This window comes from Lonchura striata, chromosome 2 (assembly GCF_050655825.1).
Source record: "Lonchura striata isolate lonStrDom1 chromosome 2, ASM5065582v1, whole genome shotgun sequence".
Classification (NCBI taxonomy): domain Eukaryota; kingdom Metazoa; phylum Chordata; class Aves; order Passeriformes; family Estrildidae; genus Lonchura; species Lonchura striata.
Window position 1 is genome coordinate 16,340,754 of NC_140704.1, and position 27,321 is coordinate 16,368,074.

The window sequence follows — 27,321 nt, forward strand, 5'->3', positions numbered from 1 at the left end:
GACCAAGTAGTATCTTTAACTAGACAAAATGTCTATCCACATCAGAGAAATACTGCAGGTCTCCTTTAAAATATAACATATTCAATAGATGTCACAAAACAACTATTTCCCTCAGATAACACAAAATTTAACTTTGGCATCCAATATGTATTAATTTTCCCTCCTACAAATAATAGGCAGAGAACTATGAAGTTTGCATTTGAGGTGGGAGCTTTTGAAATAGAAAACACATTTCCATCTCAGGCAGGGCTGTTACGGTTTCTGCTCGTGTGGGCTTCCAGTGCCAGGTGCACGTTCTGCAGAGAGCTGAGCAAGGCCCCTGTGCTTGCAGGTGCTGATGGGTGGGATGAGTTAGAGCCCCCTCTCCAGCTCTGAGCTGCACCAGGTTTGCCACTGACTTGGGTCTGAATTCTGGGTAAATCCACTTTTCCCAAGAATACAGAATATTTAACAATAAATTGCCTTTTTTTTCCCTTTCTTTTTCTTTTTTTTTTTTTTTAATTATCCAACAACATGTATAATATAAAGTCTGCAAAGGTCATAGAGGTAAATTAATTTATTAAATGGAAATACTTGAGTCCAGAAACCATTATGAATCATTTTGGTGTTTTAAGTTCAGGATGCAGGGTAAATTATTCCAAAAATAATGGTAGCCAAATGTCATTCCCTCCAAGCATTTGTGTAATATCTATTTATCTGTGGGCAGATGACTGCTATGTATAATCAGAGGCAGACTTTTGTCAAATTGAGACTAAGTAAACACAGCTGAACACAAGCAAGTTGGACTACAATTTTTTGAGTTCTGCCAGCACTGTTATGACCTTGAAAATGAATGTTTTTTCAGAGCAATCTGCTTTCAATATGGGAGAATTTTTAGTGTTTCAAATTAACAAGTGTTGACTGAAAATTTGTTCTGTTTAATTTTAATATTTTTTGTCCAAATAAATGAGAAGTGTATATTTGTCCAAAGGAGGGCATCCTTTCTTCTGACTAGAAAGTAGGAATGTTTTGTACAGAAGTGTTTCTTGTGTGTATCTATGAGAACAGGAACAACAGCTAGAGCTTTAAACTCATCTGAAACTTCATCATATAATCAGAGAAAATTTTTTATAGTTTGCTTGAAACATAAATGCCTTTTTTTTATGTTCTGTGCAAGTAAATGTAGAATTCAGGCAGTAGATTTTATGCCATTACATATTTAGATACTGTTTTCATCATCCTTGAAAACACAGGACTCCTATTTATAAATTTCCCCATTTTTCTAAAGTTTATTATCCTTCTAAACTTTTTGTGAAGACTTTGGTTTTCTCTGGTACCCAGAAAAACCAAGTCTGATTTTATTGCCGAAAAGTACCATTTAAATCTTTGTTTTAACATGTGGATTTTCTGCTTTTACAGTACCAGTCATTAGAACAGAGAACATTTTGCTCCCTTGATTTTAAAGGTCACAGCATTTGGAGCTCAGAGAGGCTTTGGAGAGAATTCAAATAGGAGTCCTGATCAAAAATTTGTCTTTCAGTAATTACATCAAGTGAGTGTCATCCATTGCCAATATCTGTGTTTCAAGGCACTTCTTTCAAAGGGATTTTTTTTTTCCATTTTAAGTGCTATATAGAAACCAGCTTACATACCAAACTTGGGAGTAGGACATGTGCACAGTGTTGTGGCCAGGGGAAATTTTCACAATGTCTTTGTGCTTCATATTCACAAGTCATACTTCCCAATCTGCCTCTTTGGCAGGCAGCAATTATCAATTTCTACCCAGTTCTTACAGAACAAGGGTTTAATGCCAGCAGCTGAACATGCACAGCACCTCATATTTGATGGGTTGCTGCAGTGTGACTTTGGCTTTGCCAGTCAAGTGCCATCCCAACAGTTAGTCTTGAATGTTTTTTGAAAGAACTCTTCTTGCTTCAGTTTTCTCTTCCCTTATTATGGAAGAGAAAGAAAAATGAAGATCCAGTTGGAAACGGATGAAGTAAAAAAAGACAGATGTGATACTAAAGAAGACAACACAATTGAGAAGCAATTTTGATTAAGAATCACAATCACTGGATATGGTAGAACATTCCTGGCTTTTGTTCTTTCTAGCAAAATGCAGATTTCACAAATAAAGCAGAAGGTGTTTCTCCCAGGTCTATCTGAGCAATGTGGGATCTTAATGTTAACCAAAGTAATACGGAAAAGTCCTTGATGCCAGGTTTTTAGATACTTTGTTGTTTCTTCTGGGCAGCTGCTCCTTGGGGTCTAAGGGTACAGATACTCAGTGTCAGTGTCGTGATTTGTATTCTGGAATCTCTGCTTCTCCATAAAGGCTAATGAGTCTTATAAAAATAAAAATAAGCCCCCAAAGTGTGCAAGACAAGTACCAATTGCAAAGCTTAGGACCATTCAGGTAGAACTCTCCTTGTGTTATGACAGCCTGAGGCAGCCAGCTGTGTTGGAGGTGTGAGGGGAAGGGTGAGTGATGCTGCAAATGGGGCTGGGGGTGGTCAGCAGCCTTCAGGTTGCTTTGAGCAGCTCTCAGGATGCTCCTACCTGAGACAGTAGTTGCCTAGGAAGTACTATCCAGAGAGATTTTTTTTAAAGATTTGCTGAGCCTGGAGTCACAGTTTTTGGTTGATGGTATCAGCCAGCACTAGCCAAGACCTGCCTACGAGCTGGGTGAGCCACAACCAGTGCTGCTCAGAGGGGCTGGTTTTGCCAGCACCTTCCTAGTTTGTTAGTCTGAAGTGACATGTTGGTGCCACCCAGCTAGGCTGGATTTTGTGCATCCTGATGAATCTGTACTATCAAATACAGCATTTGCTGGTGGTTCAAGGTCTGTTTGCCCTTTGTTGCAGAAGGACAGTGGGCAGGAATTCAGGCACTGTCCACACATGGGATTTGCTCTGTCTGCTTTGTATGCCCTTTGCAGAGCTCCATAAACTTCACAGACTGTGATGTATAGGCAGTTGCTCTATGGGAAGGCTTTGGCTCACGGGCAAAAATAAAAAGTTCTTGCAAAATTAAAGAAAAAGCTTTTCTTGTTATAAAAGTGGAAACAGAAGTACTACTAATAATAGCAGCAAGTAAATTAAAAAACATGAAACAGTTCACAGAGCTTAAAGAGTTTGTGTTGTAGCTGCCTGGCTTGCATGTCTGCTGAGAGTCCTCCTCTTATCCTCTGTTCAAAAGCTCAAAGCCTAGAGTAGTTGGAGGGATCAAAGGATCTCACTTTCTTTCACCATAGTTATTTCCTATAAAATATAAATGTTCTTTATGTCTGGAGCCATGGCTGCATGTCTCGTTGATTTTCTTTATAGAAGTGGAGATTCAGGATCTTAATTCCTAAAAGGCAGGTGAGAATGCAAGGCTATCTGTACAAATACGTGATTGTTGTAGATGCTGCTTACCCTTAGGAAAACATCTAAGTAGATCAGGGAAGACACATAAAAAATTCCGTAAGTGTGAATTAATCTAAGATAAAGTTAATTTAATTGCTCCTTGAACAAAAAGTTCACAGCGATTTCCAACTGTTTCTGTATAAGGAATTGTGTTCTATGAATGCTGGTATTTTCTAATTTTTTATTCACATATCTATAGCCCAGTTTCTCATTGCAAGCCTTGTTGGGTGAAGAGTTTTTGGTTTTTTGGGTTTATTTTTATTTATGGTAACATGAGGAAAGACCAATTATTTATAATGCTAATAAAGCTTCTGAGCTGGTTTTGATTTATTGAGCTTCCCAATTAATCAAAAATTCTATTTTTGAAGTATATCTGTTGATTTAAGCATAAATACCATATAGCTTTACTATAAATACGTATGTGTGTTTTAAATCTGCTGTGGCAAATTGTTGCAGGAGAAAATTCCCTGGCAAAGTCTTCTGGCTTCCAGGAAAGCGTGTGCGATCTAATGTAAAACAAATACATAATAAATATGACATTATCACCTTCTGCAACTGTCTTATATATTTTTGAAGTACCTTATGTCTACGCCAACCTGATATTTTTAAATAGTATTCACCCAATTTTGAGGGAAAATGTTACAAGGGCTACTTTAGATAACATTATCTTTCATCTTGGAAACTGACAGCCAGCAATTCAGTAGGTTTTAGAGGGAGGCTATTTGCTTTAGCTGCTTTTAGATCACACTCACTGGTCAATGTGTTAGTGCCTTTTCGGGAGAGATATGTTCAATACCTGTGGATAGTGTCTTTTTCCTGTGGTGATAATACACTGTGCATCAATAACTCATAATGGTATTACAAAATTTTATTAATAAATTTATTACAAAATAATTTTATAATATGAAAGGAATGGGTTACTTTTTATCACTCATTATTTAAAAGAGATGTATTATTACTGTCACAATTATTAATACTATTTTAGTCCAATGTCTATTTAAGTACAGCTTCCAGTGGCTAGTGTAGCATTTTCAGGTGAAAACTGTTTGCAATGATCTCAGAAAATTCTTCTTCACTCACAGAAACAGCCGGAGCATATTGCCCGTAGTTCAAAAACTCTCTGTTTGAAAGCAGATCTGTTTGCCTTGAAATACCGTGGCTTAGGGTCCTCCAGAGCTCAGCGTCTTTGCGAGCTGCTCTTCCCGAGATGAATGGCAAAGGCTTTGAACGAGCCTCGTCGTTGTACGAGCAGCGTGTCCTGCGGTCGGAGGAGCCGAGCAGGACAGCGCTGCTCGCCGCAGCACCACGGAGCGAGCTTCACGGGGGCTCGCAGAGTCTCGCAGCTGCTCTCTGCCAAGAGCAGGCAGCGTCTCCAGGTCGGGGTGAGGTGTGAGCCGTGTCTCAGCAGCAGCCTTTGCTGGAATGCAGGTCCCTTATCGCGGCGCAGCGTTGCTGTCGCGGTGCTCTCTGCCCGGCTACGCGCTGCTCATTTACTCAGCCTGCCTTGGCAGCTGAGGCCCGGCGTGCGGCGAAATCTGAACCCGGTCCCTGTCTTGTTATCAGTTGATGATGCTTTCCTGCTGGTTTCTTGAAAATCACTGTCTCCAAAAGCAGCAGTGTGTGTTGAAGAACAAACCCCTTCACATTCAAGCTCTTCAGGTTTGGGAACAGAGCCAACATTCTTGAAGAATGATTTAGTGGCCAATAAACATCTGCAAGGTCTGTAAGACTGTCAGAAGCAGTAACATTGCAAGTAAAGATCATATCAGTAGCAATTCCCCTGTCCTGACAAGGCATTCGGTGCAAATATTTGTTCAGTCATCCTCACTCTCATTCCTGTTATCACAGACGGTTTCATACATTTTGCCAGAGAAACAATTTCATCTTCTTCCACAAAGCTGTTCACATCCAAGGTTCTGCAATGTTAAGTACTGGCCTACTACTGTTTCAGGACCTCCCACACGTGCTCCTTCAGAGTGCAGGAACCTCATCTGTCTTAGGCAAAGGCTCAGCTGTGAAGAGCGCTTACAACTTTCAATTAGTGAGCATCTGCAATGTTAAAGTTTAGCTGGTCCTTGAGGATTTAAGCCCAGTGTGGCTGATTTATTCCACTGCACCAGTCTCCATGATAGCCCAGAGAGGTTTTGAGCTCTTCTTAGTATGATTCTTCTTCAGAGTTACTGGAATTGCACTGCATTATGACTCAAACCATGTTTAAACACAAGATGATGTTTAGAGTATAGAAGGAGGTGTTTCTTCTTCTTCAAAACTTCCTGGCAAATAGGCACATCTTCCTGAATGACTCTGGGCATGATGTTGTGCTCCAAGAGCCTTCTGCCTTTTAGTGCACTGCCTCTCACTCACTCAGTGAACAGGAAAACTGAAAACACAGCCCTTCTTGATAGGCCTCCCAATTTACTAGAATCTCTGAGGGCCTGTTTAAAAGGTACCTGGGAATATTTAAGTTTGGGAAGAAATCCTGTAATGGAAATCATAACAGTGCAAGTTGTGGTGAGCAGCAACATGAATACTGCAATAGCTTCACAAGGGAAAGCAGAGGAAACAAAACTGAAGAGATGACTCAAAAATAATGCTGTCAAACACTAAAATCACTTTTGTGCAACTGGAGATGAGAATAATCCACAGGCAGCTCCTTCTCCTGCAGCTCACCCAGCACTTTCTTTCTGCTGATTATTCTGTATATGGTCAGGGAGGTGTGTGACTTCAGCTTTCTGTGTATATGTCGCTGTTGTTCCTCAGGATGCTGAATATAGGGGTTCCCATCACATTTCGAGCTAGATGAGGAAAGAGATACTTTTCTGACATGTATGACCTGGCCTAGTTTGAAAGATGCCTCAAAACCTATCTTATATCCTCATTGGCTGCTCACTGCTGGTTCTGTACCACCAAAGCCATAGCATGAATGCAGCTGAGCCCCTCTGAGGACAGGATGGTTTTATGATGTGCTGCTCAGTGCCACTTGATACATTCTATCTGGCCCTTTTCTAAGTTTAATAAAGGTGTTTTCATAAGACATCTGTTGGATTTCACAAATGGATAAGTAAGGCATCAAACAATTACAATTTAAAGTAATTTTAGCAGCGTAAGACCTTGAGGATGCTCATGATTTCATGGATTTTTATGCATGCAAAGCAACACTCTTGTTAACCTCACTTGTACCTGTGAGTGCTGAAGTTGGAAGCCCAGGTTCTTAAGTCAGAATCTAGAGTCCAGGGAATGTACTGTAGCACCTGTGAAAAGGTCACTTAGAATGACTTACTGAGCCCCACACAAACCCATAGCATGAGCAGAGAGACTGTCAGTCACTAACATGATGTATTTAATGTGTTAAGTCCACCTGTCTTCTCTCTTCTTGTATTCTCTTACTGCAACAGCCTTGGAACTGCTGTAGTTGTGCAGGGACAGGTGTCACCAGGTGCTTCAGATTTAGCCCTGGCACAACTCTGTCATGTGCCTTCAGGAAGTGGTGACCACAGAAAATACCTTTTGTGATTGCACTGCTGTATCTCATAGTATACTTAGTGTGAAGGCAGAAAGCTTAGCCATTTCCATTTTTATGCAAACATAATGTAGAAGCAGATACAGGTAGGTATATATTTGAAAATATCTGTATCTCCTTGGAGATATAAACACTCTTAAATTTCACGTGTAATCCTTGGATTTGCAGAATCTGTTGTGCAACAGTTGTCTGGGTTACCACGAGGCTCTTTTGTAGCTTACAGTCATTTTTATAGCTCTTTGATTGCTGGAGTCCTGCTGATGCACTTTTCTTACAAGCTCCTTGAATTTGTATGTTTATGATCTCAGAGCACAGTAAATTTGGGACACTACTTAGGTGTCTGGTGTTTAGTATATGCACATGTGTCAGCAGTAGTTTATGTGGATATTAGGAAAAGGTTCTTCACCCAGATGATGGCTGGGCACTGGAACAGGCTCTCCAGGGAAGCAGTCACAGCACCGAGCCTACTGAATTTCCAGAAGCATTTTGGACAATACTCTCAGGCTCATAGTGTAATTCTTGGGGTCCTGTGTAGGGTCAGGAGCTGGTCTTCAATGATCCTTGTGGGTCTGGCTCAGGATATTCTATGATTCTGTGGTAAGTATTGTGCACATTTCAGTACCCCATGCAGTGGGTGGAACAAGCTGTGTTTAAAGAGACCTTATTTGTCAGTTCTTTATCTTACAGGTAAGTAAAAGAAACTGAATTTTGTCTCTCAGATAGACTTACCCATGCTTTACTCCATGCTTCTGGCTAAACACACCATGGAAATCAGTTCTGACATTCACTAAGAAGTTCCTCCACTTGCCTGAAAATGCAGCACCTTGTAATTTAAATTGTCTCTGTACAGCATATGCCTGGCTCCCAGGAGCGGGAGAGGAGCTGGCTCCTGTGAGCAGGGCTGCAGGAATGGGTGGCACGTTTCTCTAAATTCTACAGGAAGCTTCTGAAAATATCCTGTGTGCATGCATTCATATCATAACATTACACCACATATATAGGGTCTGCTCCCAAACCCACAGCCAACTAGCATAACAAAATCAGATTTTACTGCTGTCGTGTCAGCCTAGGGTTGAAATATGGCTTTGAAACCCTCCCTTTCACCCTGCTTTTTTAATGAAAAACAATCGTGCTGGAGTGTAATAGTGCTTACCCTGGCTGCATTTGACTTTAGCTTTTTATTTTTAAAGCCTTATTTTCGTTTTAAGAGCTCCCAATTAAAATCTTTAGATCCAGAGTGAAAGACTGAACGTGCCTGCCTGCACAACAGCAACTTTCCTGGGTGGGAGCAGGATATTTTTTTATTAAAAATAAAGAAAGTTGACATAGTGGTATGTTTTCTCTCTTTATATTCATTACTTGTATTTTTCCTGGTGAATCTTCATTTGCCATTTTGTCATTTTCTTTTTCTGTAACATCTCCTATAGTCTTTCCTTTATTTCTTTTTTCTCTTCTTCTTCTCCTTTTTCCTCTTTTCTTTATTTCACCCTCCCCCTTAGCTCCTTTCTAATGTGGTTTTCAATGTTAACCCCTAATGCTTTGCAACAGAAGGGCAAACCACTTCATCTGATGAGTCAGCACAGCACGTGTTGTAAATCCCGTCCCAAATAACACACACACACACACACAGAAGAATCTTAGGTCAGATGTTCCTTTATGCATTCTGAAATGCATGTGGGAGACTATCACCAAGGAATCTGACAACATTGCACGACTCAATGAGGAACATGGCAACTCAGTGAGAAAAAAAATTATTTCAGTCAGCTTTGCAGCGAACTTGTAAAGAAAATAAAATCCTATAACCATCAGTTTGTTAGCAGCTCACCTCAACACTCACAGCCCCAGCTCCCATTATAGGCTCTGCTAAGGTCTGGCTGAGAAAACAAGGCTCACACTGTGCCCTGAATCTCACCAAGGAGAGCACATTGTCACTGGTCAGTGGAAATTTAGAGTCAGCTGTGACAGCCCGAACAATTAAGTGATTTACACCAGTTTATTATCTATTTTGCTAACTCATAAATTCTTACATTCATGTGGATAGTTCAAGATTCTAAGACCATTTGCACCAAGCCTACTATTATGTGGGACTTTCAGTGCACTTATTAATGCAAATATTAATATAGACTTGCAAACTTAGTTCTCTTTTATGATTTATAAAATACACTTATCGCAGTCTCTGTGGGCATGCACACTCATTTTATAAAAATCACATGTATTAAAATGTAATTAGATGCCTACTCCCACTGCAGCAGGCTCTAGGCTGCACAATGTAAAAACGTCTTTGGATGCTCAGATATTCAGCAAAAAACTTGAGTGTTAGCAGTTCTTCACAGTTAAAGCTTATATGTGAAGTTTGATGCAAGAAACAAATTGCAATTAATATTTTTGCAGAAAAAGTTTGGTCTAGGGTATGATGGAAAAGGGATGTTTGTAACACTGGCAAGACCTACCATATGGATCTTAATAGAAGATGTCAGACCAGGGCCATAGCTGTTCCTGGGAAAAAACCCACTGGGTGAACAGGGAAAAATATTCACTCTAGTGGACACTGTGAACATAAATTTTCATTATGCAGTTTGTTCATCTGAAAGGACATAACAGCTGATGACAGGTGAGTTGTTATACTTGGTGTCCCTGTGAAGCCAAAGGAGTGAGGTAACAGAGTTGTGGGAGTGACTTCATTACAAGCTGCTCTGTAACCTCCTCCTGGAAGAAAGAGAACAGCAGTTTAAAAAAGCTTTGCTGAAAAGGAGCTTTCTCTAGAGCCTGGGCCCAGAGCTCATTCCTGCAAGTTTCTGACAGCTTTCCTCCTCCCATGCAACTAAAGGACATGGCAATAAATCTTTGTCAGTAGAAATCCAGTACACCCCGGAGATTGGACCAGCTGTGGTTGGTATCCTGTACTCTCCCAGGTCACAATGCCACACTGTGTGTGTAGCCACAGGTCACCTGAAACTCCAGCAGGGACTTTCATTCCTCCACCAAAAGGTTCTGCTGCATGAGCGCTGCCAGCCCCAGCCAGGGGTTTCACACAGACCTTCCTAGCCCAGGACCTGCTCTGGAGTAGAAGTGGACTCACAAGGGACAGCACTGAAGGGGTCCCATGTGGAGGTGGCCTGGGGTCTGCAGGAGATCAGCCACCGGGGCATGTTTGGGGAATATTTCTGTAGGAGACTCTGCGGTTTGGAGTCTCTTCCAGCATGAGCTTTCCTGTCTGCACTTCTTCATAATTCATCCTTAATAGGTCTGCTGTCCCTGAGGAAACTGGGAGGATGGTGCAAAAGGAAAAGGGTTTTAGGAGTTTCAGTGCTGGGTGGGATGAGTCCTGTCTGTGTGTGGAAAACCTGTGGTAGTGGGGGCGCTGGCTGAGCAGTTATCCATGTTTACAAGCTCATTTGTCTGTTTACATTAGGCTCAAAATGGGACACTGCAAGTGTAAATATGGGATGGCCAGATCCTTCTTCCTCAAATTCAAGCTAGAGAAGCTGAGGTTTTCTTGTTTTTTGAAAGATGCTTTTTGCACCAAGATTAAATGACATTTTTTATAAGAGCCCTGGCATGCTGCTTTGGGTTACAGTTTCCCCTCCCTTGCATTACTGAGCAGCCTGGGCTAAGCCACGTTGCCTTCCCAGATGTGGATGAATACTAGTTGTGTTGTGTGGTTCATGGTTTACTTTGGGGTCCTTTAGGGGTAAAGGAGCTGTGTCAGTGCAGAAGAGCACAGGAGTATTAACTAAAATTAACCTTTGTTCTTGGGGAAACAGAGATCTGAAAGTCTTATGAGCCCTGAAATTGTGGTTTGGAAAATACTGGAGTCAAGGTGTGTGTGAGTATGTGACCTACAGAAATATTTCATCTCCCCACTCATTTACTCACACATGTAATTTTCATTTTTCTTTCAACTGCCCCAGTTTATTTCCTGTTTCTCCTTCTTTTTCCTCTTTTTGCTTGTTTTGAAAATGCTGGTCAACACATGTTAAGCCAGAGTCTCCAAAACCAACAAAAGAAAGTTCAGGAGAGGCAGTGAGAGAAACAACTGAATAATGTTGCCAATTTTAAAATGAAGATAAGTTATACAGGACCTTTTATTGAACCAACAAATGTTTTATAGTGTTCACCATTTGAGGCCAGCAGTTCTTTTTTTCCCCCCCTCTATTTTAAACTAGAATAGAAGATGTGTAATTCATCAAGAATCTGTACATGTTTAAGTAGCTTCAAAAAATACGACGGTCATGTGAGACTGACCTACTGTGCCTTGACTTCTACGTCCATTTTTTCCCCACTACATAATGTTCTGTACCCTTCCCTCTCTGTCTCATTCCCTCATTCACACATTCCCCCGTTGGTTTCAAGCCATCTTTGCTGTGTCAGTGTTACCTGATAACACAAAGCAGGGTTTGAGCCAGTTGTTGTGGCTCAGCTTGAGCCGGATCCCGCAGTGAGCGGGGGAGCGGTGGGAGGCTGCTCGCTGCTACGGAAGGGGTCAGTCTTGCCTTCGCTGTTCCCAGCAGGTCCTTAGGGTGTATTTCATCACTGCACACATGCAGTGCTTGGTTTAGAAGCCTCAAATCCAAATGATAAAATGTAACTCTGATTAACGTTATTTAGAACACCCCTGCAGTCTTCCAAATATATTAAAAAATTATTAGTCTAGATGCAGCGAACAGTAAGGGGTCTGGGTTGTTCTGAAATATTTGAATGTGCTGCAAGCTCTGTGTCACTAGAGAGGCTTTGTGCATAGTAAATTGGAGGTATGTGATGCATTGTGCAGTTTAAGCTTGGTTTGCCTGCAGGAACGCTGGTCCTTTCTGATAGCAGAAGAAAAAAGGAAAATATTTTAAATACAAGAGAAATCCTGGAAAATTCTGTTCTTAAATGCTTTTGAAATAGTCAAAATATTGCCTTGGCATTATTTTGACTTTGGACTTCTGAGTCTCATTTACATCTCTGCTATAATGGGACAGCAGGCTACCTTGCAAGAGAGTTGTCAGGATCAGCAAGTTGATATTTATGAAGAAATTTCATGGTGAAAAAAAAGATGCCATGTATATTATTAATAATGATGTGAGTCCTGAAAAATACCATGCTGGATCACAAAGCTGGTATTGTCTGGTGTCTACACTCTTGGCACTATGCCCTACAGTAAACTGTATACTGAAAACTCATACTAATGGAAAGGTATACAGAATTCCATTGGTAGGTGATTTATAGTGACTTCCTATTATAAACAAGAGGGAACAAATATCCCGCCTTGCTGGTTTCTTTGGGTGGATGTTGAGTACAGAATGAGACATTCTTGGCCAGGCAAAAGTGATTCTCTGGATGCTTACAACTGGGAGCAGAATGAAGCACCAGAAAGTGAGGTATAAATGACAACCCCTAATTTTAAATTATTAAGTTTCTATTTTCACAGTGTTTAAAACTTTCTGGCTATAGAGGAAATGACCACTGTTTTAAGTTATTTCCAAACCTATAGCAAAAAGGTATTTCTGATGTTTAGTATGAAATATATTTAGTACAGAATCTCAATATATGTTGAAAGCCTACCACCATCCTTTGACAAGAAGCATAATTTTTTTTGAGGCGCTACAAAACACCTTCAGCAGCAGCTTCTTCTGGTTTTAAATACTAAATATGCTATTGAGCGCTACTGTTGCTTGCTAAGGAAAACTATTTGTGCTAGCCAGTTGTATGCTGTTAAAAAGTATTTATGTCTGTGTAGAAGGGTAAACATAATTTTTAACCTGTCAAATGAGTCTTGGGAATGGTGTGGAATACAATAATTCATCAGTGCTGGATTTGCCAGGATGCACTTGACACACTGATCTAAACTTGACCAGTCTGCAGAGGTTTAAATTTGTGTGACAATTTGCCTTGATCTGACTATTGAGAGAGCCACCCTCTTCAGGAACAGACCAGAGGTGCTGCCAACAAAGGTGTATGAGATTAAAGGTAACCACAGAGCTTGGAAAGAACAGCTCTGGTGCAACTTTGGTACCTCAAGGTTTGTAAAGTGCTGCTTCTCATGTAGTACAGAGAGGGTCACGAGTGGAGTGCCCATCAGCACTTGCTCTGGGCTGAGTCCTCAGCTGAGGCTACTTGATGAAATTCAGAATGCTCCATCATTTTTCCATTCCTTTCATCACCATTTCCAGAAAGGTTACCCAGCTCCAGTGCCATTTCCTAATTGCCTAAACAAGGATTTGTTGTGTGATGGTCAAGCAAATAAACACTTTCTGTTTTGAGAATGCAGTTCTTTGATTATTTTCAATCTCACCAAAATATTGCTTTGACAATTGAAATATACTTTGCAATTCTTGTGCAGGAACATTAAATAGTAAAAGCTTTGATTATCAAAATCTTTAATTAGTAGTTAGAGGCAGAGCAGATAGATAACAAAAGATGAAGAAAAAGCAAAATATTGAGTAAGACTCACAATTTTGAAGTTTTTTATACACTTGATAACATTTTGTCATCTATGTTCTTTCTCTGGTGAGTGATGACCCAGACATGACCAGCCTGCATTTCTTCCAGGGTGAGCTAAGCCATTAAGGCTGTAGTTATACTAGCAGTGTCTAATGTCTCTATATAAAAATAGATATGAATCATTGATATACTGAATAGCCAAAGGAGAGATATAGTCCTCCCCCCATCCAGCTCTCAGCATATCCACATGGATGATAATGCTGTCCAAGGGACAGAAGTGTGAGGAAGGGGCCACAGAACAGAACTTTGGGATTTGGCTTTGCAGCAGCACTCAGGGACATTGGGCTGCAGCGTTAAATAGAATGGCTGAATCCACTTCTTGGAGGACATATCTGTTCTTTATGAATGGAGTCCTGACAAATAAAGATACAAAGAGATATGATTTAGATGGCAGTTTTGTGGCATGTGAAGTGAACCCCACTTTTGCTTTGAGTCACATCAAGTTGTTTTGACTGGCAAGATGTCAAGCAGAGCTTAAGGAAAGATCTTTGTCTCTCTTACTGAGGTTATCCCCAACAAAAACAAACAAATAAACAAACTAAAAAAAAACCAAAAAACAACCAAACCAAAAAGGTAATACCTATTTCCTTTGCTAAAGGTTGTTCAGACACAAGGCAGCTGCTTGGATGCTGTGGCAGTGCAAACTGGTATATGCTGTCAGAGGTTTGGTATATGGTATAGCAGAAAAGGATTTTTGGCAAGAAAAAGAGGGCCTGTTCTTTAAAATTATGGATTTTCAGACTTCATTGTACTAACATGCTTGAGAGCAGTTATTAGCTAGAGCTTTGCAAATTATAGGTGATGGTTTTATTTTAACCTAGTTTTGGATTTCTTTGACATAAATTATTTGTTTGAAAAAAACATAAAATATTAACAGAATAAGAAACTAAGTGTGATTCAGGAAAAATCTTCAGCAAAATTAAAGAATGGGCAACTCTTTCCTCCTGGATTTTATTTTTTAGTTTTGCTACTGCTTTTATATACCATGGGCAGGATACTTTCTTTGAGAGCTAGCTAAACACCAGTAAAAAATACTTGCAAATACTTCTTCAAATAAATGCTGGAATTGGAATGTATGTCACCATTCACACCTACTTCCCTCAGAAGTTTGTACAAGCAATTTTTTTGTTCATAGGGAATATTTTCCAACAGCAAAAGAAACTGACAGATGCTTGAGAGAGGTGTATTTATATCCAGGTTTGCTCTGGCAATGATTTTCTCTATTACTTGCCCTTTCCATTTCTATACCTACTGATCTATTCAGTCCTAAACATCCTTAAAATTGTCTCTAATTAAAAAAAAAAAATTAAGCAGGGCTGAAGAATTCTTCATAGCCAAGTACAGTGTGAAGAAGGAGACTTTTCTGTCATCCAGTATCTCTTTATGGATCAAATGTTTCTTTTTTCTTTGGTTCCTTGTCCTCTGCATAGGCTGGTCCTCCCCTTCTTGAATTTCATTCAAGCATTGTTCTAGGAGATCTTAAGAGATACTGATTTAAGCTGTGCTCTTTTTGAACAACACTTAAATCTTGGTCACCTGGGAACATTTATTTATAAAGCTGTTTTTCAAAAGGATGGAGGCCTGCTAGATCAAACAGGCAAACAGCTGATCTCTGAAACTGCAGCTGGTCTCTCTGTGGTTCTTTAGTGGGACTGTGGTCTCCAGCAGTCACCTCCAAGTACTGGGCAGTGCAGCTGAGCTGAATTATTGGCTGTAGGAGACAATGGGCTGCTGGCTTTGGTGGGCAAGGTTGCTCCTAAGGGAAGGGCTACCAAGGGTTATTCCACTGGAAGCTCTGTTTGAAGACAAGATCAACTTTTAATTAATAATCTGATGGAAATCTAGCAGTACGGTTGACTTTATTTGGGAATCTGGCCTCACAAAGATGTACATTACTTTTTGAGATTTATGTTGTGTTTAGAGGCTTTTTGGGTCTTGTAGTTATTAGTACTCATTGCATTGCTGTTTCTTTGGTTTGACTTGTGTTCCATAGGAATTGCAGTTGGGCACCAGCTTCTTGCTCCTCTATAATGTATTTCTGTGTCAGGATAGCAAACCCACTGAATAAAGCTTATACATTTCTGCCTGGTAAAGATTTCTGGCTTCTCTGAGATGGGAGGACTTAGTGAATGAACAAATATGACTCTTGATGAGGAAGTGTAGTTTCTGCCTGTGATGCAATTTCATCTCTGAGGGCTGTTAACCAGGTGTGCTTGTTACTTGTGTCCCTCTCAGCTGCCTCTGTGACTGAGGCACTGCCTGGGCGAGGGGCGCATTGAAACCCACACACATCATGTGTGCATGGGTCAGAGTCCTATTTTTAGTGCATACAAGAAGGCATTCACTGAAAGGCGATTAAGCTGATTTTTATTTTTAGGTTTTGCAGTTCCTTATGTCCTTGGTATTCAAAACATAAATATGTTTTGAAGAACGCCCCTATTATCCTGCAAAATGTAGGTGGACCTTCAGGAACAGCTACACTTTCAATGTAGCTTTCTCCAAGAAGATGCCTGCATGAAGCTGGTCCTTTATGTGTGTCAAAGTAAAGATTTTATTTTAGATCCGATTTTATTTTAGATCTGGTATCAATTTTGGAATAAATCTTGGGTTATTTTTCAATATGCCTATTCCCTGAACAGGCTTGTTTTTGAAACTATTAAAATAAAATAGACTTTTCTTTTCCTGTTTTCAGAAAATCTGGAGAATGGACCAAATAAGTGTGAAAGGTGAGTAAGGGACTTCACAGTTTTCCAAAACTATTGTTGCTATTACAGTTTTCCTGATACTGTGTAGCTATGTAAGATGTGTGTGTAAATATTTATTATTGCTTGAATCTAGTGCAGCTAACAGAAAGGGACCCAGCAAAGATGAGACGTACTGGAAGGAGATCAACGCAGCTATGGCCCTAACGAACCTTGCCCAGGGGAAGGATAAACTGCAGGGAACTACCAGCTGCATCATTCAGAAATCATCACATATATCAGAAGTAAAGACTGTTAAAGTGCCATTAGTTCAGCAGTTTTAAGGGATGGGTCCTCTTTCTTTTTCACATCAAACAGACATTTTCCTCACAGGATTTGTTTTCAGCAAAATCCAATTCACAGAGAGGAGGAAAATGTGGAAAATAGGTCCCCTTTTACAGAATGGTCAGTTAAAAAAAATTAAGGTCCCTTCTGACTCAGATGTTTTCATTGTATTAAATGAAATGTTCAACTGCTTCTATAAAAGGCATGTAAATTATAAAACCCTGTTTTTATCAAAACATTAACTTATTTTATGTTAATCAAAGTGCGCATAAGATGTTTGCATTGCTATTACAGTAAGTGCCTTGCTTTGAAAAAATAAGCTATAACGTGGGCATAGTACAACAGTGTTATGCCTCAAAATGACAATGCCATAATGCTTAAACTTTGTATATTATTCCAAGTGGGCTTAAGCAGCCGAGGGCTAAACACAATACTGCTGAAGGCCCTGGAGAGTTGTGCTTATTCGACTTGTACAAATGGATGAGTCTTAATGAAATTGTTACATCATTCTCACTCTTTTTTTTTTAATCACCAGTGTTATAAAAATTGTACAGTACATTTTGTCAAAGTGACTATAAGGTTGTTATGCATGTTTCTTACCTGTATATGCAGTATATTAAAATACCAAAATCATTCCTTTGAGAAGTGCAATACTCTAGAACACACAAATTTAGGAAATAAGTTAATTGTTCAGATTATTTTGAACTTATACATATGCTGTGTTGCTCATTAAAGATTTCTAGTTGAGAAGGTTTTAGTCAGACTAGTTGTAAATTCAAGTTGAATTTCTATAATTTTAAAGCTTTACTAGTGACTTACTGAAGTTTTGATAGAAGTAAAATTGGTTTCTTCTTGTACAAAACTAAAACTATATTGCCATTCAGAAATGTTTCCATGGTGGAACTTATTACTTTAATGTGGTTTAAACATTTTTATTTTGTATGTACTGCATAAATAAGGACAGTTGATTGACATTCCACATTTCAGTAAAAAAAGCCTAGAATATAAACTATCAAAGTCCTAACAAGAATCACAAAAGGAACTGAAACATTGAAAAATCTCAGCATTTAAGGCAGGAGGGTTTTAAGAAGATACTAAACCATGTATTAAATGTCATGTCTCTAAAATTGTCTGCTATTGAGTGTAATAACTATCATAAAACTGGGTTTATTTTTAAATTTTATCTGGAGGTGTACAAGTTATTCTTAAGTCATATAACAATAGTCTAATGAGGTTTACAGTGCTTGAATAAACAGTGGCAAAGCCAAAACCAATTTATACAGAATCCATTACAGAAAACTGGAAAAGAGCTGATTGTTGCTAGGATTTGGATTTTTTCCTGTGGGTATCCTGTCAGGTTTTTTTCTACTTATCCCTTTCCTTGCTTCTCTTTCTGGTGAGCCATCAATGAACAAGACAAGACTTTAGTTCTGCTCCTGCTGAGTTTAATGGCAGAACTCCCGCATCAATGGAAGCAGGACTATGCTAATGATGTAACTAACTTGCAAATAGAGGCTGTTTCAGTTGCACTAAAATAGTCAAGACACATTGCAAATATCAGCCTTGGTGTGACTTCTTAGGAAACTTCTTGATGTAACATAACGTTGTTGGTTTTATTTAGTGTACAATGAAAATTATTTGATATGAAAATATTTTGTACATATATATTTTTACTTTGTTTTCTAAATTGCTGATTTGCATTGACTTAAAGTGCCAAGCAAGAAATGTATGTTGTGACTGTATGAACAGTTGAAGTATGTTTTACTGACTTGCATAATTATATGTCTAAGATTCCATGACATTAATTTTTAATACTTTACTGAATTTTGGCATAATAATGTGAGTTTATAACTAATAGCAGAGAGTTAATACTTCACTTTTGTTCATACTATTATAAGTTATTCTGGTATTAAATATTTTGTGACAATAAATTTCTGGTTTTGACAAACTCTTCTGTTAGAAATATTCAGTGTTTTTGTCTGTATAAACAACAAAATTTGTCATGTAGAAAGGGTACTTTTGGGGACTCCTCTGAAGTAAAACTGGAGAAGGCAAGCCATTGTATAAACAACTTGTTAATGGTTCTCTTTTCCAATGATCAAAGCACAAGAATAATCTGTAAAACACATCAAGTGGGTTTTAAATTTAAGAAGTACTTGGCCTAATTTCTTGTTACTGTTTCCTTTAATTTATTTTTTTTTCTACTGCTGCTTTAGAGTTTTCTGAAAACACAAATTCTGATGAATTATGTGTGTGTCTTTTTTAAATAACAAAAGTCATGATCAGTGCTGAGCCAACAGCTAATGAAAACTCAGTAATTATTTATGATATTGGAAAAACAAACATTATTACTATTGCTCTTCTTTGTTTCAACATATGTAACCATTTTAGTAAAATAAATAACTGCAAACAACATCTTGCTGGTTTGAATTAAATATTCATTTATCTGTCCTTAGGCATTTGCATTTCTGGTTTCCTGTAATAGTCAGGGTTTCCCTGTATTGGGACACAAGCCTGTGATAGGCAAGGACAAAACAGAAAAGTTATTCTGATCAATACACCTTGTGGTACGTAGTTGTGTGAAGTAGTTTATCTCGTATCCGATGTAAATGACTGCAGCAAGGTTTGAGATGACTGCTAATGACAACATGGCATGATGCTGATAAATCCTCCACACTGGAGGAGTGCAGGGGGAAGCCATAGCTACTCACTGACCTGAGTCCCTGGAGAAGGTCTATCAGTTGGGAAAAACTTTGGTCGTTTAGGGTTTTTTGGGAGCACAGGCTACATTTGCCTACATTGTCCTGTGTGGATGTTTGGCTGTGGAACCTTGGTGAGAAGGAGATGAAGTCAGCCCATGCAGAAGCTCAGAGCTCATAGCAGAGAGCCCAGTGCAAGTGATCTCTTAACTTCTGTGCCTCGGCAAAGCTGTTCCACTTGCGTGGGAGGAGTGATAGCTCAGATTTGGTGGGCAGTCAGCACTTTCAGGTTTTATGTCCTTTTGATCTGTGATAAACATGTACTGCAATACCTCTGGCCACCCAACATGTCAGTGGAGATCTGAATATTCAGCTGATACATGAGTTCCTGAGGGAGTATGTGCAGCCTGACTTTTGCTGTCAGGAATGTGTAAAAACACCCACATCTTGATGATGCTGAGCTACTTGGCACCTACTTTGTACCTGAGTCTGACATGAAGACACCAACTTAATCTGCTCCCACCTACTCTGTCACATCATTTGCCAAGCTGAGCAGTCCAAACTCTTATAAACCACTGAGTAAGGGGAGCACAAATTTTTAGTTCAGTAGTTAGAATATATATTGGGCTCAGGATTGCAGACTGCTCTCCTAGCACCGCACAACTGCTGCAGTCACTGAGCTGTAGTTCTCACTTTGTACCTCATATCCTCCACTGGTGACCTAATGCATAGATACTTATGCCAGGTGAGGCATTCCACCAGGGAGACTGAGAGCAAGTCCCAGGAAAACACATAGACTATTTTGAGGACGTTTGATAACTTGGTGGCTTATGTTTGAACTTGGAGTTTGACACAGGACAGCAGCTGGACTTGGATACCCACGCACAAGTGCATTAAGTAGCCACTGTACTATGAGCTAGAAGGAGAATATGGGGGAGGAGGCTGATAACATGTCTGTACTGTGAAAGGAAGAACGGATTTAGCTTTGGCTATGGGAAACACTATGCAGGCTTTAACCCTTTTCTTCATTATTTCTTTACTCAGATTTTCATTAGATTCCCTGGCTTTGATGAATTGTTTTTTATCTACCTAAATTATCCATTAGTGGAGATCAACAACACCAAATGTGAGCTGCTATTACAGGAAGCAGCTTTGGTTATAAAAATAATAATGAGATTTTGGACTTTGTTGTACTTTTAATGCTCAGAAAGTCCTTCTTTTTACCATGTGTGTTATTCCCAGCAATAGGAGACAGTTTAGGAATTGTTCTGCATTAGTCAAAAGGGGCCCTGCACCAGGGAAAGGCTTTGGTGGATGCCTTAGGGGGTGCTCTGAAATGCCAGGGAACTGCCTTCTCTCCCTGATTCACCACAGTGAGTGGTGAATGAGGAATCACTGGCATGAGGAATCCCTTAGGGCCAGTCAGGGAGCATGCCAGTGGGGCACAATTCACCCTACCTATTAAGGCACTGCCAAGTAGTGGGACCAGCCACCAAGCTTGGATCCTCCTTCAGGAATCTTTCCAGAGGCTTTCAGGTTCTATTGTGCCTCTGTATCTTTCAGTCTTGTGGAAGTCCCGGGCCATATTCCTCACATGGCTTCTAGGGGCTGGAGATGGCTTTGTCTGCTGGTGAGTCCCCTGTATGGGGTTGAAGATGAGTGTTTAGTCATCCACCTTTCCAAAGCTGCAGAAAATTCTGTAAACTGAGCCCCACCAGGGCTATACCAGTCTTATGCATAATTTCTGCATTTGGAAGAATGCTGAGGACCTTGGATTAGACTTGGCAGAGCCATGATCCCAGTACTGAAAGGAGAGAAAAACAGAAGAGCAAATCTTGCCACTGCTCTGGAATTGCCTCAGATGTCCTGTTGCTGTGTGGCAAAGGGAAGGGTGCAGCTGATTCTATCATATTTGACTTTCACAGAATCACAGAATCATGGAATAAGCTAAATTGGAAGGGACCCACAAGGATCGAGTCCAGATCCCATCCCTGCACAGAACCATTCTCAAGAAACACACTCTGTGGCCAAAAGCATTGTCCAAACACTTCTTGAACTCTGTCAGACTTCACACTGTGACCACATGACTGTGTTTTCTTTCAGGTATTTTTCAATACCTCCCAGAATAACCTCCATAACTTTATCAGGTACTAAAGTGAGACTGACAGGCCTATAGTTTCTGGGGTCCTCTTTCTTGCTCTTCTCGAAAATTGGGACAACGCTTGCCAGCTTCCAATCAGCTGGGACTTCTCCAGATTCCCAGGACTGCTCAAAAACCATCAAGACAGGTTTTGCAATGACACCAGCCAGCTCTTTGAGGATTCTTGAATGATTCCCATCAAATCCCATAGATTTGTAGGGATCCAGCTGGGGAGAAAAATCCTGTACAGGTTTGGGGTTGAATGGAAACTAATCATTCTCACAATCAGGGTACTCCAGTTCAGGGCACTGAGACCCCCTTGGTCCATTGTCTGTGTTGAAGATAAAGGCAAAGAATGCATTAAACACCTCTGCTGTGTCCATGTCCCTCCCTCTTTGTAAGGTGAACATCTTCATCCTATAATAGTCCAAAGTTGGTTTTGTACTTCCTATAATACATTTGCAAAAATATAATACATTCCTATAATATATATAATATATAATATAATAAAATATAATAAATATATATAATATATAATATATAATATAATAAAAATATAATACATTTCTATAATACATTTGCAAAAAAACTCCTTTTCATGTCCCCCACATTTCTGGCCAAATTCTATTATTTTCTCACACAAATGAACTTTTCTTGCTGTGAAACCACATGTTCTGCTATGAAAACTTAAACACAAGTGTGCTTCCATTCAGTCCTTGGTGTGACCACATTTTCTTAAACCTGAGCCTGGTACTTGCAGGAAAATAGAACCTGGCCTTGGCAGACTGAGAATACCAGATCCTCTCCAGGGTTCCACTACAGCTCTGAAGTCCAGTTGGCACCAATTCAGTGGTCAGTTTTAAGCATGACAACCCCTTGTTCTCATTCCTACGCTACTATGAACAATCTGTGAGACTCTTGGAAAATTAGAAAGAACCTCAAAGGGTTTCAGGCTCCTAACCTAACAAATCGAAACACTTCTGAAGGTCTGAGGGCCAAGGCATGTTTCCATGGCCAAGTACAGGCAGTTGCATGCCTAGTCTGAGCCAGCTGGATAGAAATTTGGGTAACCAAGTTTGGCATCAAGCCTGAGCTGCTCTACCAAGATCCCCCAAAGAGCATGAGCTAGACTTAGTATGCAGTGAATATGTCTGTGCAGCTTTGGAGTCATTGATTGTTCTATGTCTTATTCATATCATCCACAAATTTCTCTGTGCTTTGGTGCAGTATTTCAAAGAGGACAATAATAAAGCTTTGTGTGGCTGAGCTGATGTTTGTAAGAGGACATTGGTAGTTGGAAGCTGCTCTGGTGACATCCCTGTCCAGCCTAGTTAGGTAGGGCAGGAAAGAAAGCTGAAGCATGATGAAAAGGGCTGAATTGCCTGAGAGCACTGCACTGACACACACTGCAAGGGAGACTACAGGAATCCAGCCTTGATGCCAGTTCATGCTTTACAAGCTGATTTGCAAGTGCCCGGGTGTGCTTGATTCTCATTAGCAGCAGAACTGAGACCCAAACCCACAGCTTTCACTGTGTGGGTTGCTGAGCCAGTGTTTAGTTTTGGGCCCCATCTTGAAACTCCTCTTGTTTAACAAGAAGGGAGGCAGTTGGCTAAAATACAAGTACCTTGAGGGGGGAAAAAAATGAAGAGAGAAAAAAGAAGAAGTGGAAAAGAGACATGAATGCCTAATGCAACGGAAAAAAAAAAAAAAACCAAACCTCCTTAATGTTGCTGTTATGTCAGCTTGGGTTATTGGCAGTGGAAGTGGTTATTGGCAGCGGAAGTTAGACCTGGCTCAAGGTTAATATAACTTGTGCACCTGACATTTTAAAAGGAGCTGAGATCTGGTTTCTTTATGGATGGACTTTTTTCGTTCTTGGTATTGGTCCTTTCTCCAGATTTCCTTAACTTTCCTTACAACCTGCTTTGGACTTAATTGCCCTTCTATCTTTCCTCCTGCTTGAAATCTCTCCTGTTTCATGAAGACACCAATGGGATCCTTCACACCAAAGCTCATTATTCTGGCTTTGCAGTTTCTAGGGCCATATAGACAAACGATGTATGATACAACAAGCTGGTGCTCAATGACAAAGTTTGGTATCTCCCTTCTCCCAGTCCAGGGCCAATGAACATATGAAGCCTCAGGAGTGTGCAATAGAGGCTCTTCAACCAACAAGCTCACCATATATCACTTCACTCCTAACTACTACTGCTTTTGGCTATCTTAACTCCCAAAAGGACTGTCAATTTAACCATAACTACCTAAGAACTGCCAAGTCTCATTTTATGAGCTGCTTTTGAGAGTTTAGCTATTTAAGGCTGATTTTAAACAATTTTTATTGGTACTTCGTGGCATGTGCCTGATTTACAGTGCTGTAAATAACCACAAATTAGGGACATTTCTTTCTTTACAGTAAAGGCACATTATCATGAGCATAAGAAAGATAGTTTGTTGGTGAAGAACTGGAGTGCAGGTCCTTTTCTGCCACAGACTCCCTGTACGAGTCCAGGTAAGCTTTATCCTGAGTTTAGTCCATGCAGACAAGCTGATTCTTCCCTGGGGATGCTCTAAACACCAGGGAATGTCTTCAGATATCCCTCACTGCTGTGGTAGGAGACAGCAATGCTGCTTTGTAAGCAGCACACTCAGTTTGGTGCACTTTAGGAACTGTGGCTTTCAGATGTTAAGTGTAATTTAAAATTCTATCTCAGTCACATCCTAGTGCAGGCATCACCTTCTGCAGCACTTCCATCTCTTCACTCACTGCAGCAGGAGACTGAACTACTGAGACCAGATGTCCAAATCTGACACAGCTAAAGGTGAGGAAGACAAACCACACCCTCAAGAAACAAGACATTGGGACCCACACCACAAAGATTCTTACTGGGCCCAGGCCACCACTGCTGATCTTCCTTTGCAATATCAACTGAGGAGCACACTGAAGAACATGGATAACCTCATCCTAGGAAGTGTGAAATATGTCTTTAAGAAAGACTTCTTGCTGCCCAGGAATCTGTGGATGTACAAGCTCAGGTGTAAGATAAGATTAGGATTGTCTCTGTGACTTGGGAATGTTCAACAGAGCAGTCTGATTTTCCTCATATTAACTGGTGCAGGGAGGAGAATCTTCACTCTAAAGGGTTTAAAGCTCTGTTTTTGCACCTTTTACAGAATTCTTCTTTCAGGTCTAAGAACTAGAGAATGTGCTCATAAGAATCAGAAAAAATAGAGAAGTCAGGGAGCACAAGATAACCCTGCTGTCATTTTGGGAAAGGACATAGACACCACACTGGGGTCTTCAGTGCCATGACTGCACTGCACAAATGGGTTCCTTTTCAACAGTAAATTCCCTATTCATATTTGTTGCCCTCACATACAGAGAAAAATTTGATTCATAGGGAAGACTGAGAGTGTATAGCTGAAGTACATGGCTAAATGCTTTGGGCAGCACTTAAAATGTTAATCTTAACTTTGAGAATCTTGTGAAATGGCCACAAAATATGTGGCCAGATTTTAAAATGTTCCAAGTACTCAGTGGCAGCCAGTGTAGTCATGAAAAATGGTCAGCAGCATTTCAGCTAAATCTTTATGAATTAAATGCCAGTTCAGCAAATTGGAAACATTTTGTGGAATGGGGAGACTGTGTTTAATTTCTTTGGATCTCTTTTAAGAAAGCTTGGAGATGATCAATCCCCAATTTATATTTTTCTTAAATTAGTAAGTCTAGTTTTTCAGATTTACTTTTGTTGTCTTGAAATGTAAGGTAATTATAGTAAAAATGATTGAAATTAACATAAAAATATAAAAAATTGAAGTTTACAAAAATATTGAGGTTTCCAAATGATGTTCACTGACTTTTTAAAAATGTTCTTTTGGCTATTTCTCTTAATTTATGTATTTACACTTTCTAACCCATTTTAAAACAACAACAAAAAAGTTTTATTAGCTCAAAAATATCTACAGGCAGGAAAAATACATTCTCCATAGTTGCATTGAAGAACTTCTAATGCTCATTGTCTTGAAAATAAGAGCACTTTTGCATGGTGACCTGCGGATATAAAAGTCTGTATCTCAGTACTTCGTTTGGTTTTTATGCTGAATCATTTAAGCCAGGACAACGTTGCTTTTGTAGACCTTTGTATCAGTGTCCTGTTGCTTTCAGAAAAAATAGGGTTTAAGAGAAACTGTGAGTTTTTTTCTGCTGTCTGGGATATTGAAAGGAATTTGCATTCAGATGGAAAATGAAGATAGTGAGCATAGTATTTGCTAGTATTCCTCAGCCTTGGAGAGCAGACACCCACTACAGTGATGGACAAATCTATGTGGTGTTCATTCATGCATGTTGATTACAAATAATAGAGCAAGCAAGAGTAAGCAAGGGGGTCAGATTGAAGAAGGCATCTCCATCACTTAAAAAGAGACTGCAACAGCAATAATAAATATGTTTCTCAGTACAAAGTGTAATGGCAACCAGAAAACTGAGCGTGCTCCAAGTTTTGCACCAATCTTTTACTGGCAGTGAAACCACATGCAAAAAAAAATGTGAGGAAAAAGCCCAGCAAACAGCCAAGAGTGCCTCACTATGCTTCAAGATGTAGAACAAAGAAAATCTTAGTAATTTCCAGTCTATTAAACCTTGACTACAGTACTACAGCTGACGTCTGCTAAGCAGGGTGTCTGTAGGTGGGCAGCAGAAAGGTCTTCTCAAGAGCAGCCTGCCCAGACTGGTGTAACCCCATCAGGCCATGCCCAGTGCCAAATTGGAAGAGACTCGTCTGGAAGGTCTGGTGCTTTTGTCACTTTAACGTATGTGAAGTGTTATATAATTATAAGTTATATTTATCCACCCTCTTTCACCTTTCACCTTTCCTTTATGGACTGAGTTCCTGGAAAATCACGTCTCTCTTATTGCTATCTCAAACAAGGCTACTTGCAACAAGTGTTTACTGTGAAAACAACAATACAGGCATTGCTGTATAATCCAGTAAATGTCCAACATCTTCTAAGACACATCAATCAGATTCCCCTGCCAGAATATAAATACAAGAAGGTTGCAATCTTTTTGAGATTTCCTCATGGGTAGCTGGGGTGGGAACTATATACATAATTTATAAAATGAAATATTCCCCGTATCTGTTTCACAAGGACCTGTACCAGCATGAGAGGAGGATTTGGTAGTACCTGAATTTACAACTTGAAATTGAATACAGGCATGTGGAAACATTATTATGTAAAGAAATACTAAGATGATTCTTGTTGTATTCCCTCCACAGCAACAAAATAGCAGCATGGAAACCAAAGGCCAAGTGCAATTTCTTAGCTTGTTCTGTGAGAATGAAAACAAAACCTGTCCCATGTAGAAGAAGTCATTACTTTTTCATCTGGGAACTCTTAAATGTCACAGACCCTGGGCTGCACTCTGCTTTCATCAAAACCAATGGAGCTTTGATACTGGTTTCCACTTGAGCATGAAAGATCCCAGAGACTCAATTTTTCACCTTTTACTGAGAATCCTGGCAATATACTCTGATGTCTTGCTTTCAGTAGTTTGTTCTGATTGCTCCTATTGCTCAAGTAGGAAGTAAATTTCAGAGAAACTGTAGCTCAGAGACATCACAGCTCTGCGCTGGTGATTCAGCGCTGCTCTAGCCTGAGGCACGCTGCGCCAACTGAGAAGGGCAAAATGTTCTAAGATGCAATCAAGTTACCTTCATGAGTCCTTTACCCACTTCTCCAGGCCCCGTAGATCAACCAGGAACCCAAAGCCAACACTTGAGGCTTACCAGTGCCCCGATCCTGGCCGCACCTTCGCAGCCGCGGGGCAGCAGGAGGCAGTGGATCCTATGGGGCGTGCCTGGCTCTGGGCTCGGGCCGGAGGCTCCCTGGCTGTCCCACTCCCCGCTCGGCCACACGCAGCGGCCGCGCCGAGGCTGCGCCAGCCCGGGGCGGGCGCGGGGAGCGCTGCGGGCGGGGAGCGCAGCAGGGACAGAGCACGGGGAAACCGAGGCACGGGAGTGAGGGAAGGACACTTGGCTGAGTCTCCAAATCTTTAATGGTGAAA

At 40.2% G+C, this 27,321-nt stretch overlaps 1 protein-coding gene across 3 annotated transcripts in view; it reads left to right on the forward strand.

The window, feature by feature from the left end:
• The window catches only part of MKX (mohawk homeobox), a 48,776-nt gene extending 29,943 nt beyond the window's left edge, over positions 1-18,833 (forward strand). For 2 of the 3 annotated variants that reach the window (XM_021543034.4, XM_021543035.3), the window contains 2 exons: positions 16,085-16,118; positions 16,231-18,833. In XM_021543034.4, coding sequence (XP_021398709.1) covers positions 16,085-16,118; positions 16,231-16,417 — 221 coding nt within the window. In that variant the 3' untranslated portion in view covers positions 16,418-18,833. The remainder of the gene's footprint in view (positions 1-16,084; positions 16,119-16,230) is intronic. The other variant, XM_085564830.1, reaches the window with a different exon arrangement.
• The last annotated feature ends 8,488 nt before the right edge of the window (positions 18,834-27,321 follow it).